Source organism: Seriola dumerili, unplaced genomic scaffold (assembly GCF_002260705.1).
Source record: "Seriola dumerili isolate Sdu_G_001 unplaced genomic scaffold, Sdu_1.0 BDQW01000242.1, whole genome shotgun sequence".
Taxonomy (NCBI): domain Eukaryota; kingdom Metazoa; phylum Chordata; class Actinopteri; order Carangiformes; family Carangidae; genus Seriola; species Seriola dumerili.
This window is the reverse complement of record NW_019174497.1, coordinates 3,109,479-3,131,479: the sequence shown is the minus strand read 5'-3', so window position 1 is coordinate 3,131,479 and position 22,001 is coordinate 3,109,479. Positions and strand designations below refer to the sequence as shown.

General features: G+C 41.8%; 1 protein-coding gene across 1 annotated transcript in view; it reads left to right on the top strand.

The window, feature by feature from the left end:
• Positions 1 to 21,220, top strand: part of LOC111229676 (A disintegrin and metalloproteinase with thrombospondin motifs 20-like) — a 79,176-nt gene extending 57,956 nt beyond the window's left edge. The window contains exons 29-40 of the mRNA XM_022756099.1: positions 10,286 to 10,453; positions 14,462 to 14,635; positions 15,573 to 15,743; positions 16,509 to 16,715; positions 17,055 to 17,184; positions 18,071 to 18,165; positions 18,268 to 18,362; positions 18,518 to 18,651; positions 19,707 to 19,709; positions 20,313 to 20,404; positions 20,751 to 20,855; positions 21,131 to 21,220. Coding sequence (XP_022611820.1) covers positions 10,286 to 10,453; positions 14,462 to 14,635; positions 15,573 to 15,743; positions 16,509 to 16,715; positions 17,055 to 17,184; positions 18,071 to 18,165; positions 18,268 to 18,362; positions 18,518 to 18,651; positions 19,707 to 19,709; positions 20,313 to 20,404; positions 20,751 to 20,855; positions 21,131 to 21,220 — 1,464 coding nt within the window. The remainder of the gene's footprint in view (positions 1 to 10,285; positions 10,454 to 14,461; positions 14,636 to 15,572; positions 15,744 to 16,508; positions 16,716 to 17,054; positions 17,185 to 18,070; positions 18,166 to 18,267; positions 18,363 to 18,517; positions 18,652 to 19,706; positions 19,710 to 20,312; positions 20,405 to 20,750; positions 20,856 to 21,130) is intronic.
• The last annotated feature ends 781 nt before the right edge of the window (positions 21,221 to 22,001 follow it).

Sequence of the window (22,001 nt, the reverse complement as noted above, 5' to 3'; positions counted from 1 at the left end):
GTTGCTGTGTCTCTATTCCTTTGGCCAGTTTTTGTATTTCTGAAGGATTTTTTTTTGTTTTTTTTCAAATGAAACTTATTTATTTGTTAACAATAGATTATTAGTTGTTGCAGCTTTAATGTTTTGTTCCAGTTTAGAGTTATGTAACACTTTACTTGAATTATTTGTCATGATACACACATGTCACCTGAACAATTCTGGCTCTATGCAGTCATGTGACCTTACCAGTGATGCAGGATCCACACTGTAGCTCTGAGGGCGACTTAGGGGGAATTTAACTCAGTAGACATTATCGACAGAAATTTCTAAATGAGTCATTTATTTCCAGCTTTGTTTGGGATGCTATCAGGTAAAAACTATTATTTCTTGCTAGTTTACAGCATCACTTCATCATATAAATGTGCATCTCTTCGGCTCATCAGCCAGTGTTGAGTGTGAAGAGCTTAACAGCATGTTGCCTTGTTACGGCCTTAAAGAGCAACTGAACGCCAGCTGCAAATCTTGGTTTTGTCGATCGTCAGTTCAGTAGTAACGCTTCACCTTGTTGCCAAGATGTAGAGGTGTACTCCAGGGTGTGTCAGTAGTGTGTTGGGTGGGGCTACAGGTGCAACTAGGCTCACTTCTGACCACACCCATCCCGGAGATGTGCAACAGACTTGAAGCTTTTAACCAGAGAGGGCTGTGAAAGAAGACGTTACTCTCTAAGGTGTGTAAGTTTTTAGAGCTGTGTGACAACTCACTCGATGCAGGAGCCACGGTACTTGTGCCATTTTTCAGTCTGAGTCTGTGTTGGACTTTTGAGTCAGGCACTTAGACACTGTCTTGTGGTTGTGCAGCTTCGCAGATTCAGGCTCCTGCAAACAATTTGTGGCCAGCTTTAAAATGTGACATGTAAGCGGTAATGTGAATAACATCTTGGTTAAGGCAACTTGAAATGATCATGACACATACTTCAGGTGAAGTATTGCACATGGGTCTGTATTTATATCGGTATCCTCTTCAGTGAGGATGTCTGCACTCCCGCTTTTTGTTTCTTTGCTTCTCTCACTGTGTCATTCGCAACCAAGACTTCCACAACCAAGACTCCTCAGCAGTGGCAGTTTCACTTTTTTTTTTTTTTTTTTTTTAAACCTGTGGTGCAAAGTTGCCGAACTCAAGGGAGGGGGCAACTCTACATTATTTAGCATATTTTGTTTTGTTATTGTTCTTTTTGCTATTTATTTCATTCTCATGCAAAATTACATAATATGTTGAATTAGCTTTTTCCCACTGTAAAGAATATTAAAGAAACATAACTGTGAAATTTGTGTTGTTTCTCAATGCAACATTTTACTGAAAAGCAGAATACAGGACTGGACTTTAGTAATTGCTAGGTACCAAGAAAAAAAGCATAATTTAGTGTATGTTGATGAAAACATAACTACTACAACTGTCTCACTAGGGAACAGCATTGGGATGGGAAGACAAAATACACAGAAAGAGTACACTGCAACATGGTAGTACTTGAAATATACAGTTTATTGAAGCAGTTTTTGTTGAGATACAGCAGTCATCTTAGCTTTAATGTGCTCGGATAAAGCATATGCATGCAATACATGTACAGTATATTACTGGAGTGTATAGTGTGCAGGTGAGATGCTGTAAACAGTTCATCGAAAAGACTTGACTTGTAGGTCATTATGTGGTATTTTGGTTTGACCCTCAATTGACTCCTTTCTGTTCAGCAGTCTTTCTAAATAATCCTTATAATAATTCAGCCTTTGGGGACATACTTAAAACCTGTTTCTATTGTGTATCTGTAGTACTTCACATACCTTGGTATAATGTAGTGTAAAAAAACACTGCAGGCCCTTTCCTTTTTTTGTGTTTTAATGTTTTATTTTGAAATCTCCCTGGAGAAAACATACACAGGCCAAATCAAATTCTGGCACTGGGTGGCACATCTGTTTACCATTGTATTAATGGAGCTCTCTGTAATGCATTTGGCAGGAGACGGACTGAATATTACTTTTACTACAACAATAATTTGTATTAATTCACGCTGGCAAGGGTTGTTTCGTTGAGGAGATCCAAAAGCATGCCCTGAAAAAATCAGAATTTACAGAATACTGCTGATTGAATTATGTATTATAATATTGCATTATAATATTGTCCTGCTTTCTTTAGAAGAGGTTACTCTTTGATGGAAAACACACGTTGCAATTTCTTCTTAAAAGCACCTGTGTTAAAGTAATATCAGCTCAGTACTCATTAAAAAGCATTACTGTAGCCTACCTGGAGCATCCAGTGTTAAACATGAATCAGAGGCCAACATAAATTGTAAAATGACCTTCATGAATATAACTTCTGTCATAAATGATGACAGAGAACCAAAAATATAAATATCATCCTGCTAAAATGGCAGATTTTTGTAGGAGCTGTTGCTCTTTTAGAGGCCAGAATGGAATAAGATGATCTGGGTGGTAGGCTGCTGGGGTGTTCTTCTATTACGCAACATTGTCAAAATATTTCTCATGGCTTCCAAGGGCGTCTTACCTCATGTAATGGCCTCTTCTGTTGGTAGTACCCCCCCCCCCAATGTTTTTCTATGCTTTGCACCAGCAATATCAATCACATCAATTTCCAGAAGTAGCTCATAAATGTCATGAAAATTTAAAACATATCCAATATATTATTAGGAACCATTACTACAGTTACTGTAAAGGCATTTCAGTCAAGCCAATTTTTAGATATTTCATTGTTCATGAATAAAATAATGTAAGGCTAAATACTTTTTAATATGGAAATGGCCTTTTAATGATGGTATACTACCATCTTGACAAAATTCATAAATGTGCTCAGCTTTCTGAAAAACGTGATCAAGAAGAGTAATCTTTTATTTTTGCATTCACTTACATTTAGACAGTTTTACAAATTTACTAGTTCAATCTTTGCTTCAGATTCTTGACAATATCTCTGCCAAATAATTGTCCTGTTTTTTCATGCTGAACTTTTGACCATTTCTAATGTTGCTGTTACAGCTTCTGAAACTCTAGATAAATGATTATCAAAGATATGTTCATTTTTAAAAACAGGTCATCAGAATACATTTGTCATATATATATAATATAATATATATATAATATATATATATATATATATATATAAAAAAGAAACGACACAAAACAATTATCACATTTATTGTACAGAGTTAGAATAGCAGACACATAGTTTAACATAAACTATCAAGAATGTAAATATCATTAACTAATGGTAATTACCTTAAAAGCAATGTCTATGTCAACTGTGTGCGAGGAACAACAATAGGGCTGTGTCTGATGAATTGGCGACCAAGGCACCATTTTTAGTAATTTATGCCTGTTTGTTGCTAACAAAAACATACCGTTTCCTGTCGAGAGAGGGTTTCCCATGGAGGGGGATTGCGGGTCGAGCGTCTGTGAACTAATCATGCTGCTTCAGATGAAATCCACATGCGCAACATTGACATACTTGACTTTGGCCTGAGGGCACTGGGCAAGAACATTCTCCAAACCTGTCACCCTGGGGTCAGTCGGTCATGACATCATTGAGCTTGCGTTTCCTGATCCTGCCCATGTGTCGGCCGAGGGTGAGCAATTGAAGCGGTGGCTAAATCTGAGTTGGGAGATAATGTTTCATTTCAGCCTTTTGAGAGAAAGCAAAATAGTTCAATTGATGATTTGCTGGTTAAAAGTCAAGCGCTGCGGCCTACAGATTACAGCAAACCATTAAGACTTTGGAGGCAGAAAACCAGATGCTGTGAGATGTTATGTGAACATTCGAAATATTTGGATGGCAGCATGGCTTTTGCAGTTTGATAACATGGAGAAAAAGTTGAACATATTGCACAATGTAATATAGATTTTCTTTACCAGCTCTCGCATAAACATCCTCGTGGTTCATTGTAGCTCAGAGAGCGGGCAGATGACGACGTCCCTGCAGGAGCAAAGTCCCATCTGAAGAAAACGAGAGCTGACTCTGAACTGCAATGAGTTTGTTCAGGACATTGGGAAACATTAAGAGAGGAGCCCATCTAGGAAGGGCAGATGTTATTTTGTGGGTGATCTGAGCTGGGAGAGATGCAGTGAGATGAAATGAGAGGAGACGGGGCGTGAAAGTCTGGAAGCATTTAGCCTGGTCTTCCCCGAGCCCGTCGAATGATAGGGAACATGGCCTCGCTTTGACACAGGTAGAGAGCGTCTGCTTTCCCTCAACTGTGTTTGTCAAGAATTATGAAGTAGTTTTAAGCTGCTAGGGAGACACTTCTTCGACTCTACTGATACATATTCTTCTCACATGAGGCTACCATCTCAGACCTGACAGGGCCTGGTCCTGTTTGGGGGACTATCGGGTCGATGGAGTGAAATGGAGTTTGTGGCGCTCGACATCTCCTTCAACGAGCTTTTTCCCTCTTATGAGAGAGAGAGAGTGATAGATTGAGTGTTGTAGCTCACGTGAAGTAACAGGGAGGTAGCGGTTCTCAATTTAAACTCCGACATACATGACTGTGATGTTGTAGCTACACTGTAGAGGGTTAGAGATTCGGCTGTACTGGTCTGTTTCTACTTGCTCATTGTCTCTGCTAGCAGGGCCACTGGTCCACAGATGTGAGGAAATTCCAGTGTGTACATCAGAGCCTGATGCACTCGTCATCAAAATGATTTTTTCAGTGCCTTCTCCAGGGTCAGGGTTAGAAAAACAACATTCAAAGGAAAAAATCCGACCTTGAGTAGTACTCTACTGTACTGTGTGTTTCATTTTTTATAATTAATTAATCTGCAATCTAATTTATTTTCTCGATTAATTGATTGATCGTTTGGTCTAATAGCCAAAAAAAAAAATATCCATTCCAGTTTCTCAGAGGCTCATGTAGCCTATATTAATTTAGCTTCATATCAACGTTTCAGCACCTTAACTTTGGAGAGGTTATGGTGTTCAACTACTTTTTATTGTTTTAGCTGTTAAAATGACAAGGAGGCACAGCTGACCTCTGCATTGGGTCTACTGAAGGTAAAATCCTAGCGTGGAATATTACCAATTACCAATATCTGTCTCCTGTTATTTGCCACGGTTTTCTCTCTCCTGTGTTCACCATTTACACAAAATGGTAAACCTAAACCTGATGTTTATTATTGATGTTGTAGACACTTGTTTATTTATTTTCTCTTTGATATAGTGTTTTTTTTGGTTCACTTACTTTGCATTTTCTTTCTTTTTTCTTTTTTCTTTTTTTTTTTTTAAATGTAAATGCAAGGTCAGGATCCTCCACTTCCCTGAGCTTTTCCATACTTCCCCGTGTGCAAGCTGTTGGCAAACTGGTTGCTATGACAGATTAGAAAAGCAGCTGCTTAACATTTAGCAGGAAGAGGGAGTTAGACTTGGATGTCCTGTGTCAAAGGTCACTGCTTTATAACTTTACGGCTGCTCTGCTTTTTGTGTTTTTTTTTTCTATAAGGTCATTTATCATTTTTTGTCCATCAGCAGCGTGGTGTTCATCTGAGCACTACTGGATGTTTCAGTATAACACGGCAATGGAAAAAGCTCTCAGTGGAATGTTTAGACAAACGGAAAAACTCGCCTGTTTTGTCATTTCGTTTTGACTTATGGTTGCATGGTGTATCTTTTCTGAGTGGTGTTGACTTAAAAAGGAAACTGTGTTGAAGAAACTGTATATGCCTACTCAACCGGGTGTTTATTTAAATCTTTGGAGATGGCAAAGTCATACTTTGGCATGAAGTGCAGAATACGCTGTTTAGTTTTGGCCAATCAGACGTTCCCTGCAGCTCCTGCAGCTGACAGTCTGTCAGGAGCTGCAGAGACAGGAAGGAAATTATTTCCACATCATATAATCAACTGCATCTTGGAATGAATAATATGGCAAAATCAACTTGTCCCAGCTGAAATCCATCACTAGATGTTGTAACTTTACTCTGAAACAAAATACGCCTGTATTTTGCATTTAGATGTATTTGCATATTCTTGTTTTTTTGGAATTCATCCTGTGATTTCTATAGGTCAAAACATCTGTTGGATTGGTTATAGGCAATAATTGCACGAGATGAGTCGCATACATAAATGCTAGGATTTCACACTGCATCTGTGCCCAGTTTCAAACAAGTCTGGGTGGCTATTTTGGCCTGGTGGATAAAAGATCTATGACTTTTGACATTCCTTTGCCCCATGACGCCGCTCTTACCAGCTGTTCCCATGTTGACAACATGTGTTGTTTTGACTTCTGTCTTTGAAACCTCCCTGCAAAACAAGACCATGAACAGAAAAGCAGCCTGAATGTTCCGTGACTCTCTGTCTTCCTCCCTCTTTCTCTGATCTGCAGTTTAATCTCCGCACCAGAGAACACAGTGATACTGATAAAACTGTAACAAAAGACACGGCATGATTATCTTGAAGTACATTCAGTTCCCAACTATCACTTGCTCTTTGCTTGATTTGCCGTGCAGATGATAGTTAGCTTTGTAATTCTGCTCAAGCACAGTTGACCATACAGAGCAGACAGCTTTGTTTGACGATACTGTATCTCACAACCTTGACAACATGTAGCCTAGGGTATAATTCTACACTCCCTTCACGCAGTCTACACTTGCAAGTTTGTTCTTGCTCCAGGTCAGCATTGAGCTCCTTTGAAGAGTCTATGTAACTACATTTACCATATGCTTGGTATTACCATTCTCTTGCATTGCGAGTGTGCTGCAATGTGATTGGAATTCGACCTTGGCTCATACATATAAAGATATGGTCTTGTTTGGAACCACTAAACATATAACAAGAAAATAAACTTCTGCCTTCAAGCAGTTTTTCCTTCAAACTCAATAATACATTACTTGTAACTCTTGTACACTTTGAAGGTATATTCATAACTTGCCTGTAGTCGTGTGAGCAAATATTAGTCATTATATTGTAATACATCATTATCGTGGCTAAAAAAACAAGCTGAAACCAGTATTTAAAACAATAAAGTTAGGTTATCTTTATCTGATCTTGCATTTGGCAAAACTCACATTAGGATGATCGAGAGGGACTTTTTTTTTTATTTTTAAGCCCCAACATAAATACATGTTTTCAAAACACTGAAGCCTGCTTTTATCACCCAACAAAAAAGCCTTTATAGTGTAATTATAGTGCATGAGGCCTAAGTGATCAGTGTGTTTGATCACATTCACACACAAAGCAGTTTTGATCCGAGTCAAAGGGGTTAGTTGGTTTTGTGGAATTCACCTTCTCTCTGTGAGGTACTGCGCAGTATTAGCTGCTGTGATTGCCATATTGGCTGAGTGACAGATATTTAAACTCTGGTTGAGTTTCTCTCAGATGCCTAACAGTTTCCATGTGTCCTCTTGGCTTACCTGTTCACAGTAAAGCAGTGGGTGGGGTCATCTCGAGGTTGCTGCCTGCCAGTCCTAGACAAAGACATAGGTGCCGAGAAAGGGGTATCTAATATCAGCCCGGTTATCCTGTTAGAAGTCATTTGTAAGAAATGTATCTGTAAGAAATCATAATTTGTAAATTCAATCAAACTCAGACATCTATGTTCAAAACTCCTCTGGCTGTTTTATGGTTTCTTACTCTGCCAAAAAGGCATGAATTTGTTTTTTGGTTTAGCGCTCAATTATGTGGTTTGTTCCAGAGCTGTGACTCGCTAACTAGAATAATGAAGAGCTGCCTGTTCATCACATATTGTTTTAAATATCAATTATGTCTTTCTCCACAGAAGTTCTGTTCTGCTTCTTTTTTTTTTTTCTTTTTCACAAAAGCTGTTTTACTTGGCTGGTTTTCAGCTTTGTGCCAAATATAAAGCGATTGACTCATTCCATTCTGTAGTAATCCACATTATGCCCAGATGAACCTCACTGGATTATACTAGATTTAACCCACCTAATCATGTGAAATTAATTGCTGGGACAACGTGGGAGGGCAAGTCTGTCTCAAGAGTGTTTCATTTACCATGTGACCCATTGATTTATGTTTTTCTCAAGCTTTTCTTTTTCTCCTTTATGGTAAAGAGACCTGGAAGATTCTAACTATATTACATTCACAGCACTCATACACCTCAGACAGACGTTAGGATAACACCAATGCACCAACCTATTTAAATCCAACATAACATACATAAAAGCAAAAAAAGTACACGTAATATTAATCTTACATTAATACTATCTTAATGCACCGAGGAAAAGCAAACTTCTATATTCAAATCTGATTCTTTTCCAAGTGTAGGCACCACTATTGTTTGATGTAAAAGAGAGCGCAGCAGCCAGATAGTAACATGTCACACTTGTAGCAGCTGAAACATAGTGATAAGTGGAATAGTCTTACCTGAGTGGGTGCTGGTGAGTGAGGCAGCCCAGCTGTAGATCAGTGAGACCGAGGTCCCTGAGTCCTTGCCCTCTTCTTGCTCTCAGAGGTGAAGCTGTCCTCTGGTCCCACGCGTTGTGCCAGCTCTCTGTGCTCTGTGTTACCAGCCCTGATTAACTAATGGCTGACAGATGAGGTTGGCAGGGTGGAGGGAGGAGCACGTCGCCGTATAGCGTCTTTTTCTCTCACCGTTAAAATGCAGATACAGTTCAGCTGGGGGAGCGTAGCCCGTATGGCTGCGATTTCCTTTCTTCCTCTCTTTTTTTTTCTTTCCCTTCTCTTTTTTTTTTTTTTTCTCCTCCTGCTTTGACAGCAGTAAGGAGGGGCCAGCCCCCCCACCACCACCATCCCCACCACCACCACCACCACCTCCCCTCACCCTTCCCTCCCTCCAACATGTTTGCCTGTCTCTGCTCTTGTCTGAGGTAGAGGGAGTTCTGTTATCATTTTTGAGTGAGCGTGCAGCAGGGTATGTGGATCTGCCATGCTCAGGACTAGTCACTCAGCTCCGGCCTTGGCTTTGATGTTCTCTGTCAGCTGAGCCTGCCCTGTGTTTAAAATGCCTCGGTAATTACAATGCGTACGATGCATGTGTGTGCAGTGTCAGCCACTGCCCGCACCACACTCAGGAAGAAAAAGGCAGGGGGTGGCTTTGTTTGAAGGGTTCAGATGGATACTCGAATCCTGATCAGTTGGATTTCTAATAGAGGAAATAAAAGTCTTTCAGCTTCTAGAAACTGGAGAAAGAAAAGACAAAATCCTCAAGACATGTCAGCACATGAATATAGTCTCTTCTTTCCACGGTGCATCATCTGTAGTATGATCAGTACCGTGAGGGACACAGGCAAAAAAAAAATCATGCATTTTGTGTTATGCAACATTCTGAGATCATAATTAGAGGACAATGCAATATTATGTTTATTATCTGGACTGGAAAATACGCTAAGACAAAATGTAACTCTCCTCGTCTTGTGTATTTGATTCCAGCACCCCATTTTTGGAGTGGCTTTGTATAGGGGCGCTCACTCGTCAAGCAGAAATAGCGGGCACCCTAATTGCTGTCTGGCCTCATGGGGACTGAAGACTGTAGAATATTTTCATCTACTATCTCAGGCCTTTTCCAGGGCTTTCACCGGGGTGTCTGGTTTTTATTCATTATATTTTTTGTTTTTTTTTTCCTCCAACTTCTTCGATGTCGTCTCTATAGCTCTCCTGAAGAATTTCCAGGTTCCTTATTGGTACCAGATGATAGTCTCGCCGTGCGCATTGCATCCATGTTTCTCTCTGCATCTTGTCTTCCTCTTGCCCCGGCCTCTGCCGTTCACAGCAGCTCTAAAAGTAATCCCTCTGTTTACAGGTTAAATAGCTGGCTGCATTCCATCAGTGTGTGAGTGTTTGACAAAAGGTCTTCGGTGAAATCCATTTGGGTTGTTGAGCTGAAATTTGTTTGCAGTGCGTTCAGTTGGCCATGAAATGCTACAAGGAAGCTGTCGGGCACTGTGTGTTGAGGTCTAAATCCTGTGTATGCAGCGCTGAGAAGAACATTTTGTTGTATGCCAACGTTTACATCCATGGTTCTGTGTCAGTGTTGTGTTTCTTAGTTCACTCAAAATACAAAAAAACTAAAAAAAAAAAAGTGTCCCGGCTCAAACACCTGTTAGTGGCACTACTTTATACTGTACCAAATACCTTTTTCTTCAGTTCACTTAATACAATGGAAATTCGAAATTCAATCCAGCATTAAACACAACTTAACAGTGTCTAATATTTCAGTGTTTATACTTTTGTAACCATGAGCACGAGCAATGTTAGTATAGATGTAGAACGATGAACTTTATCTAATATGCCCTTCTTTTCTCTTGTTCTCCACCCCCACCTCCACCCCTTCCCTCTGCAGTGTTCAGTGACTTGTGGTCGGGGGACCAAGAAGCGGGAGATAGCCTGCGTTCTTCAGAACCAAACCAAGATAGAGGAGGAGCACTGCAGTCATCTGCCTCGGCCGCGAACACAGAAGGCCTGCCGGGCGCGGGGATGCCCCAGTTGGAAAGCCAACAGGTGGAGGGAGGTATGTTTGATCTTCTCGCTGTCTCCTCTGACTCACAAAATAGGCTCTCAGGGAGCATGATAACAGTAACTGCTGCTAACAGCTGAGGCACAAGCACAAACACAGCTGAGGGCTTCCCAGAGGTTGCAGATGTAGGACATGTACACACAGAGCACCTGTCCAATCACCACTCTGTTTGTTCTTCTTCAAACGTAATGTGTCATTTCCCGTAAGTGTGGACTAAACACTTACAGGCTGGATACGCAAAACTGTTTACGCAGTGCAGTGGACATTTATATGTCATGTTAAAATATTCAAACACAGTATTGAAATAGTTGTGTAGTGTAATCTACAGCTTTATGCAGAGCGAGTTCTTCTTTGGAAGCTCTTCATCAGACCACACACTGACCAGAAACGATTTCTGCACCAGTGTTGCATGTCACACTAAAGCTTGTTCATGCAAATCCCATTCCATACACTAAATCATATTAAGGATTTGTTTGTGGCTCAAATGCATAATGAGCTATCTTACTGAAACAGTAAACACGGATACCCAGAGGTGCAGCTGATGCAGCCAAGCTCGGCCTCCCATACAGATGAAAGCACCGTGTTTAAACTGACACACGTTCTGAAGCACTGCAGGTTTCTGTACCGGGGGGGTGGGGGGTTGAGGTCACAGTTATCATGGAGCCGACCACACAGCCGTGGTATCTGCTACCAAGAGCAGCCGCCGCGACACAGTATTGGCTCAAAGTCATTCTGAGCTCCAGACGGGAGGAAAATGCTCAAACCCAAATTTATCACAAGTCATAGGCCAGACTGAGAGAAGGAATGCTCTGTCGTGCTCTTTGTCATGCTTGGTCAGATTACCCTGAGGAACAAGCATGCTGTGTGTTCAGAAACGCACAATACATGCAGAAATATCGCATTTGTTTCTTCCTGAGGCATTTGTCAGCTGTTTATATGCGTCTACCAAATCTTTTCTGACACTCTTTGGATGCTACAGGATATGTGTCTGATATTCTAAAATATTGTTAAAAATCTTTCCTCCTCTAACTTCTCCCTCCTTTCCACGTTAAGTGCAAAATCACAAAAGGTCCACGAGGACCCACGTCTGCCTCCCTCCACAAGACTCCTGCCACTCCCCACTCTTTGAGGGTGTCCTCCTCCCCTCTCACTCTCTCCCTGTCTGGAAGCAATCATCTTCCTCCACATACCACCAGCAACCATGAAATCCTCAACTAGAGCATAAAGACATGTTTTATATCTTAATATCCATGCATGTGACAACTTTGAAACCTCAGCGCCCACTGTTTGAGTTATTCCACAGCTTACCCAGCCCTCTCAGTCACCTCTGACTGGGGGTGTAATGGGCAGCATGTTAGTGGAGCTGGGGGGGTACGAGCTGCCCTTTGAGGCCTTTTACCCGTTTCCAAGGACACAAGAATCGTTCTCCTCTTTTTACTTGTTATTAGTGATGCTATGCACATTTTCAGTCTAAGTTGCAGTTAAAGAGTTGGTTCAGACAAATTACAATAAAATATATTTTCAATTTTTTTTTTCTATAGCTTTGAGTTTTGGTTTTTATCTTTTCTCAGATAAATAAAAATCCATTAACTTCCATTGTATTAGGGTGACGGTAGAAATCTCAGATGTGGATATCTCACAGCACGGGCAAAAACTAAAATTATCTGCATGGTTTCACCCCTAGAGATAAGGGAGAAAATATGTTTTGTAATTTGGGTGAAATGGCCCTTTTAAGTCTGGAGCTGCTCACTCAGCGCTATCATGAAATCATGAAACAGTCTCCTCATTTTTCATCTGTGGTTTCATGACGTCCCCACCATCTCTTTCGCAGCAGCACAGACTCAGGTTTCTGTAGCTGTAGCAGTTAACAGTGACTAGAATCACCTTGACAGCAGGTTCTATTTTCATGCTTTGGAAGATTTTTTAGAAAGCCGTTCTTTGATTTGAAGGTCAGATTTCCTACGGTGCTTTTTTTGTTCTCTTTCCAGACTCAGGGACTTGACCCTTCACATTTAACCACACTCTCTGCAATGATAACACGCAATTGCAGTGAGAAACGGAACAACACCAATACATCTGGAAGTTTTCGGGAAATTTGATACTCGCTGTATAATGCGCAGATTTTCTGACTGTGTGAAATTGCTGGAGCCTGGATCTGTTCTTTGAGGTCTAGAGGCGGGGGTGATGGGAGGGGGGCTACGGAGAAATCAGCCTGATCAGCTCAAGCCTGACAGAGTGCTTCCTCAGTATGCCTCAGTATGCAGGTATGCTTCTCAAAGCAACATCAAAGAGATGTTTGAGATAGACCTTTGTGTGACCCCAGATATATACAGCTTACAAAGAAGTGACAAACTGGCTTTGGATTAATTAAGTACCATTGTACAGGAGCATCAAAGCAGCTGCTCTGCACACTGCAGACCAAACAAACATCCTAAAATATTGTCACATTAAAGTGAGTCTGTGAGACTTTTGAAAGAAGAAATAACACAGTCTTCCTTAGGGAAATGACAACTTAAAGTCATACACTTCAGGTCAAAAGCAATAAAATGAACCCTTGCTCAGTTTAATACACTCAGGGGGTTTTATTGCTACAGCCTTACTGGGTCCGTAGTGACTGTATATAAAGATGGATGACGCCTGTCCACGTCCTCCCGCTGAACAAAAATGAAGCCAAAATTCTGCTGTAAGCTTGAGCTGGTAATGTCATTTGGAGCCAGTGTCTGCGGAGTAGTGATTAGCCGGTGGCGCCGCAGTATCAAGGTCCCGCCCATACACCCGCCCAACCCAATCACGAGTCAGTCACAGCTGTCAATAATGATGTCACACCCTTGTTTTATAGCATCAAATAACTAATTAAAACCAAACTTATGAGAAACAACATTTTAACATACATCAGCTGCAAGAACTACCTAAAATGACAGAAAACATCTTTAGGAAAAATGTATTTGACGTTCACTTTTTTTATAGTGTGGCCCATGTCCCATCTGCTAACATGGAGGGGGTGGGGTTTATGACCTATACTGCAACCAGCCACTAGGGGGCAATCAAGATATTTTGGCTTCACTTTTGTGGAGCTGTCATGTCGGCCTTCTTTATTTACAGTCATTAGGTATGAACATTAGCTTATGGTGACCAGTTAGCTAGTGTTAGCAACGTTTAGATAGATATTTCTTTATTGATTACTTGAGTCAGTTCACTGGCTCTTCCCTTGTGAGATTTTATTACAAAAGTAAAACAAGAAGTAAACACACTGTATCTCACCAGAGGATTTGTTTGTTGTCTTCTGCCTGCGCCTCTTTTCCATCATAAATGTGTCAAGCAAATACCAAGTGTATTAAGATGTTGCCCATGAAGTTGCTCACCAGGCGAATACGCCAAAAAGGTTTTCTTTCTTGGTTTGCTTTGTCACAGATTCATGTCTCTTTCCCCAAGCCCTTTAAGACCCTGACTTTACATTGAGATGACATCATGCATCTGAAAATAGCTTTTGTAGCCTCTGGGAGAAAGTACGCCATTATGGTTTAAGGACTTATAATACTATTTGATCTTGTTTGTAGTTTGAGGTGCCCTGACAACAGCTTTACAGACATAAAATGTCTTTTCTAATGGTGGTCTATGAGAAAAAATTGTATTCTGCGGTGCACAAGATATTTTAGTTGCAATACCACGGTTGGCCACTGGGACAAATTTAAAGCAAATAATACCTCCATGAATTCCAGTCACTCTCAGTTGAGTCCCCTAAATGCATTTAAACCTACTTTAAACCCCACCCTTCAGTTTATACTGCAGACCTTTTATTATAATTCTCCACATCTCCAGAACTATGTCATTAGGGTTATTTTATCAAACTTTGGAAAGCCTCTTTCAGAAACACAGAAGATGTTATACATACTTTTTTTTACAAGCTGAGTTGTGCTCCTCCTTCTTGTATGAAAAACACAAAAGAACATGTCATACATCAACTTTTCCATTTAGTGTCTTTTTCTGTGTCTGTTTCCCCAGTGCTCTGTCACCTGTGGAGTCGGAGTTCAGGAGCGAGATGTTTACTGCAGGCTAAAGGGCACCGGATTAGTCCGGGAAGATCTCTGTGATGCTCGCCAGCGGCCCGCTGCCGCCCGACCATGCCAAACTGCAGAATGCACACATTACTCTTGGGTCGCTGGCGAATGGGAAGAAGTAAGTAGAGACTCTTATTCTTTCTTCCTCTTCCTGTGTATAACTCGCGCTCTTCCTCACTCCCAGTGTGAGACAGATTTACAGATGTTAAACCATCTTATTAAGGCTTTTATTGGCTGAGATCTCCGCTTTCTCTCTCTCCCTCCCTCTCTCTCTCTGCACCATTAAATGGACGACCTGCAGGTACCCTTGCTCTCTTGCGTCAGTCGTGAGAGCTTTAGTGATAACCATCAGTCGGTATATCATACGGTATCAAACCTCAAAGTCGTGACGGCCATCATCCCTTTGGTCCTGCTGGATATTACTGTTCTGTGTCATGCTAGCTAGACTGTTTTTTTTTTCTTGGATCTCCCTTTAATGTCCCGTGCTTTGTCCTCAAAAGTGAGGCATAAAAAGAGGGGCACCATGTAGGGACATAGCACTGTGTCCTCCTGCTGCAGGAATGTTTGCAGTGTTCAGATTCCTGTCCGTGTTGCCTCGAGAACTTACAGACTCCTTCCTGTCACAGTCGGGCCCTGAAATCTTTTCTGTTCTCATGCGATACAGATGAAATGTCATTAAAATCCACACACAGCAGACTTTTCACATGAATACATTTTAAGATGCTGGTCCATGTCATTACTTTTAAATACTCCTATAAACTATCACTAGGCCTGAGGGAAACCATCTTAACTTTTATCTTTAATGGTAACATTGTCAACCAGAGCACATGTTTGTAGTTGTGTTACCATTGTCACATGATAGTCAGTTTTATCTACTTGTGCAAACCTTTATATAATAAGGAGTGTGCACTTGTGGCCATCTGGGTAGCTAAACAGGCAAGCTGGAGTCTTGAGAAGTCAGTGATGCTGTTGCTGAAAGAACAACACTGCCCCCCCTCTGCCAGCTCCTCTCCACTCTTACTGACTTCATCCCACATATGAATTTTTTCTTGTAGTGTAATGCAACCTGTGGAGAAGGCATGAGGAGCAGGAAGGTTGGGTGTATGGGCCCAGGGATGACACCCGTCCAGGATGATTACTGTGAGCCATCGAACCAGCCTCTGTCACACCAGCACTGCAAGGCAGCTCCCTGCCACTACATATGGATCACAGGGGAATGGTCACAGGTAGGAAGAAGATCCCACTTCAAAATCATCATCACCCAATTCTTCCGAGCGTAAGGTGACGTCTTGACATTGTATGTTTTATTCAACCAACACTTCAAACCCCCAAAAGTGTTCAACTTAAAATGATATGAAACAAAAAAAAGTAGCAAGTCCTCACATTTCAGAAGCTACAACTCCTCCCCCCTTGTATAAGTGTATCTTCAACCTTTGATCCATTTGAATTTTTCTGATAAATGGAAGAAATAGCTATTACTTTTTAGCCTATTTAAAAACCTACTGGATCAGCTAAAACATGCATTGTCACAAAGATTAAAAAGGCTCTTCTGAAAAGACAGCATTTTGGAGATACGTGGTTTTCACAGGACAGTGATGAAGGTTTGGCATTTTTGGCTGAAATTTTCATTAATAAATGTATTACTATTTATATCTACTATATATATATATGTATATATATAGCTATATATATATATATAGATATAATAACAAACTACAATTCACCTAATCAGCTAATAGGTAGGTTTTTATTAGTTGTACATTAGCGCCACAGAGGCCCAGATGAAGAAATCCGCTTCTGTATTTGATGTTACTGCTCTGTGCAAGCATTCACTCATGTCACTATTAGTAATTGTCTGTGTGTGTGTGTGTGTGTGTGTGTGTGTGTGTGTGTGTGTGTGTGTGTGTGTGTATCTGTGTGTGTCTGTGTGTGTCTGTGTGTGTCTGTGTGTGTCTGTGTGTGTCTATGTGTGTCTTTGTGTGGCGGCTCAGTGCTCTGCCAGCTGTGGTGTTGGCTACCAGCAGCGTATCGTCTCCTGCTCCGTGGTTCCCTCCTCCCAGGCTGCGCACCCATACACTGCTGCCCAGTCCTCCTCTGCCAGCACCCACTGCCCAGAGCCTCACCCTCCTGGCACCCAGCCGTGCCTTCTCAGGGACTGCCCGCACACAACCTACTGGAAAGTTGGCCCGTGGAGCAAGGTGAAACAGAAAGCACTTGTTAGGCAGCGAGAAATCCTCTCCAGCTAATTGCCTTTTTCACAAAACATTTTGATGACCTGCGCATTTTACACTCCTGCTGATAAAGCTCATTTGTGGATTTGGACTTGGTTGGAGCTTGTTTGTTAATTGTTTTGTTGCTGTGTGTGGGAATTATTTTGTGTGTGTGTGTGTGTGTGTGTGTGTGTGTGTGTGTGTGTGTGTGTGTGTGTGTGTGTGTGTGGGTATTTTTTTGTGTGTTGTGTTGTGTTTGTGTGGTGTCCTGGTGTGTGTGTGTGTCTGTGTGTGTGTATGTGTGTGTGTGTGCGCGTGTGTTACCAGTGCTCACAGACTTGTGGCGCAGGAGTGATGGAGCGCAGAGTGGAGTGTGTGACCTCCAAAGGCCAACCGTCCAAACACTGCCGTCCATCAGAAAGACCCGAGTCTCAAGCTGCATGTCAAGACAGAGAATGTGAGTCTTCTCTTCTTTTCTCTTCTTCTCTTTTCTTTTCTTCTCTTCTCTTCTTTTCTCTTCTAGGTTTAGCCGTTAACTCAATCATTGTACCATCTCGTCCAACCTCTCTGATCCATGCGGTGTTTGCTGCCAACAAACATAGAATGTGTAGAGTAATGGTATTAAATTGACTGTGCTGTATATGGCAACCAGCCCCATATCTGATTGTGTTTATAGAAACTCAACTTTTCGCTTGGTTTTAACACATTAGGCAGAACAGCGACCCCCAGGTTAAAGCCTGTTGGAGTGATTACTTAGTGGAACAATAAATAGACAGTCAGCAGTTTTCTACAAAGCGTGATACGGACGGTCTGTCAGAACGCCTCAGGGCTGAGTGTTGGGGGGCCGAGGCGGCCTTCATTGTGGAATCGCAGGCACTGTGAAGCCCGGCAGCGGGCCAATGTTTGCAGGTTCTCTCCCCCACATTTCAGATGTTTCAGTACTGGCGCGCTGGACTGTTCATTCTCTACTTGGCTTCTGCCAAGTCAGGCACTAGCAAAATTAAAATGATATGCTCGAGTGACAGCCAGTTCTGCGGTAAAGTATTAATGCTAATCAGCTAATCAGCATGATAGGAGCTCGAAAGCACTCTGGGACAACAGAGGAGGCCACACAAAGAATGAGACGTTTACAAGAGCTCTCATTTAAGAAAACAAGCTTACAATCCTTTTTAATAGTAGTGTTTAGTTTAGTAGCTTTTGCAATCTTTTTGTCATTTCTTGACAAAAGATTTATAGCTCGAGTAGCCCGCAGAAGTAAAGTGGCTTAAAAGCTGTGGCAGTCTTCAATGTCAAGGTTTCCTGCCCCCTCACCCTCCCTCTCCACTACATATTTCTCCTCCCAGGCCAATTGTTCGCCTCCTGCCGAGAGGTCCAGATGAGACAGGGTGTGAGGATCGATGGTGAATACTATCTCAAAGTCAAGTCCCGGATCCTGCAGGTGTGTCTGTTCTGTCAGAGCTGCTCTCGCACACATCATGACTCAACCCGCAGCTTCCCCACAGGCTCTCATATGTTGTCTCTAAATGTGTGTGCCCCTCAGATTTACTGTGCCGAGATGCAGACTGATTTCCCCAAGGAGTACGTGACCTTGCGCAGCGGTCAGACGGACAACTTCTCAGAGGTGTATGGACACCGGTGAGAATAATGCAGTGATGACTGATGTGACTCAGAGTAGCTTTGTACAGGATCGTGTAATGTGTGAATATGAATTATTGTGCCGCTCTAGAATGAAATGTAGCGTTTATAGGACTCTGAAATAAATCCTAACACTCATTGTCCTTAATACAAAGGTTGCTGAACCCTTTTGAATGCCCGTATAACGGCAGCCGAAGACAAGACTGCGACTGTAGGAATGACTACTCAGCAGCGGGATACACACTCTTCCACAAAGTTCGTCTGGACCTGAGCTCTCTGAGGATAATGAGTGCGTAATTACTGTGTGATTGCCTTACATTGTCTACTGTAATGAGACCACACATGAGTGTTGTTTTAACCCTCATGTGACTCATCCTGTAATGCTAATATGGCCTCCTTTTTAAAAAAAAAAAAAAAAAAAAAAAAAAAAGTCTTGGCCTGTCCAAATGCATGTATGTGTTGCTTTTCCCTACACTCTCTCCTCTGAAATCAAAATAATGACCTTTCATCGCTCCACGTTCACATCACAAGTCGGGGACTTGAAACCGGGCCTCCCGGCACAAACACGTGAGCGAGAGAATAAAGGAATGCGTGCGTGCACATATAGACATGCGTGCCTGCTCTCGAGCGCAGACGGACAATATGCGACGCTGCGCCTCCCCACACATCTTTTTCTTCGACGAGCGCACGCGAAAAAGACATGAAGACACAAGAAGCACACACACCCATGCGTGCAGTCGCATCAATATCAAACACTTAATCATACTAGCATGTGAGGAACAATCACACTTTCTCAGACACACACACACACACACACACACACACACACACGTCTTCAGGCCATATTCCTTTGCCCATTATAACAGTCAGCTCCACCTTCCCTGTTGTGTCAAAGTATGCCTTTGATTAGAGTATGTGGATTAGTGTACAGTGTGTGTGTGTGTGTGTGTGTGTATGTGTGTGGGTGTGTGTGTGTGTGTGTGTGTGTGTGTGTGTGTGTGTGTGTGTGCTTAGAGGGGAAGTTGGATTATAACTTACACAGTCATCCTCCCATCCTCCTCATCCAGTCCAGGTCCTGACAGCACATGTTCCCACCCTCCCTCTGCATGGTACTCATTTGGCTTTCGGGCGGCTTGAAGAGAGCTGAGTGGGGGGGGGGGGGGGGGGGGGGGGGGGGGGGTAATGAGTTCAAGATGAAGGGAAGATTATGAAGAGACTTCAGTGTGCCTTGCGCATCTCATGAACTTTATCATCATCTTATACAGGGGCTATGAAGGGAGGGCAGGATGAGGTACTCGTCTTGGCTATCATGTGTGACAATGCAGGGTACATGGAAGATAAAAGCAGGTTTGATTTACATAACCAGTTCATTCATAGATAGGATATAGTTTGGCTGTTGTAAGTCTGGCTGAGCTATGATGGCCAATTTCAGTTTGGATCTGTTTACCTGTTTGTAAAATACTTGGATCCATGGGTTTAATAAACCTCTTATCACATCTTTTATCCTCAGTGCACAAAACATTCAGGTAGTCATTAAATAAACAGTTAGCATAGCATAGCAACTTTGAATTTGACTTCTTTGAAGGTACATACTGATGCTTTTCGTGACTTAAAAACATTGAACAGTAAACTTGACAAAGGATTTAATATCATTTAGATCTGATAAGTGGATTAGTTACTGCTTTAAGATTCAAACTCTAACAACCTTTTAGCCGAAAAGCTGTTTTAATTTTTTTTTTTTTTTTATAGAAAGAATAAAAAAACATCTGGCAACGTGACAGTAAAGTGACATCAATCCTGCAATGAAGTTTAATTGCATAAACTGTAGTTGCTGATCTTCTGCGGCTATCTGTGTGGTTATTTACCTCTGAGCAGCTGTCTTCACTCTGTGTTTACCTCTGCTGTTGCACTATATGACTCTAGATCTGTATCTTTTTTTCTGTTTACCAGTCACAGACCTCCAGTTTTCCCAGACTCTTCTTGGTCGACCTGTGCCCTTTGCTACAGCAGGAGATTGTTATAGTGCAGCCAAATGTCCACAGGTTAGTGAATTACTGTACACTGTGGCTTCATAGCAATGTGTTATTTTATTTTATTTTTTTTGCGCCATGTTTGTCAGTGGCCTGACAGTCAAAGAAGAGAGATTTTTACTCAACATTTGTTGCTATAATTCCCTGCTGGACCTGCTTTCCCAGCACTTGAGCAAGGTAATAACTTCCAGCTACTCTGTTGGAGTAGCTTAAAGTGCTCCTCAGCACAGTGTATCTGTAGTATGCGTGTGAGCCCATCCTTATGCAGTTATATCCATAGAACATCTCAGCAAATATGAATACATTTGACCTTCCTGGTTAAATAGTCGCTCTGACATAACTGTATCTATGTTCACAGGGACAATTCAGCATCAATATGATTGGCACTGGCCTCAAAGTGGCTGAGACCACCAAGTGGACATCTCAGGGCAACTATGTTTCCGTCAAAGTCCACAGATCTGAGGTAAGAAGTTGAAAAAAAGATTTATAAAAATGTTGCTCTTTTGTATGACACTATGTGGCTCTTTCATAATGGATTTTCCAATGAATGTTTACTGGGATAATTACGCTTCATGTTGGATCTTGCAGTAGCCGTGAAATGTCATCTGAATTGCCATGTTGTATTTCTGTCTGATTCACTGAAGAGGAATCCCCGCTGACATTTATGAAGTTCTTATTCTCTGCGTGAAAAGCTGCCCTTTGCCCACGCTCTCCTCCCTCATCTGTTTCTGTCTGTAGGACGGAACAAGAATCTACGGTCGCTGCGGTGGTTTCTGTGGGAAGTGCATTCCCCAGGCTCACAACGGCCTGCTCCTTGAAGTCCACTGAGGGCCATGCAGAGACCAAACCCCTAAATCTACCCTGAAGACAGTAGCCCAGGAACATGCAATAACAGTGATTTGTTTGAGCCTGTAGTCATCTGTGAATGTGGTGGTGGAGCATTTAACAGTAATCATTCTATAGTAACATCCCCAGTTCCCAAATGGCAGCTAAAACATACATGACACTAACCACCGTGCAGTACTCCAGGGCCGCTGTCAGGTCCTTCATCCAAACTGCTAACTCTGAAGAGGAGCCGGCTACAGTGTATTTGCGTGCCATCAGTGTTGCAGTGGCTATCGAACACACCTTCGCTTTGAAACCTAAAATGCTTTTTGTTCTGACACTGTTTTTTCGCATCATGCAAAGGGATACAGTTTCTCAAAACATTGGGAGAGCAACCACACAAACGGTAGAAAAACCCTAATAGACACATCCTCTCTCTTCAAGAAGCAAATCCTCATTTAAAAAAAACAGCATTCTCTCGTGGTACTTGTGGAAATGAAGTGTACTTTGTAAAAAAAAAAGAAAAATTCAAGAATTCCATCATGAAATACCTGGAACTAAACTTGTTATATGTGACCTTCCATGGTAAATAGATATTTCTATCTAAAGCTCTTGTAAGCGTTTAGCTGACACTTATCTAACTGACTTGCAATCAATGAGACAGTATAAAAAATCAACATACTGTATGTATGTAATAATCACTGCAGTCCTCTAGTAATGAAGAGGTGCTACAGACAGGCATCAGAGTAGAATGTGAGGTATGGCTTTGTTATTGTTTTACAGT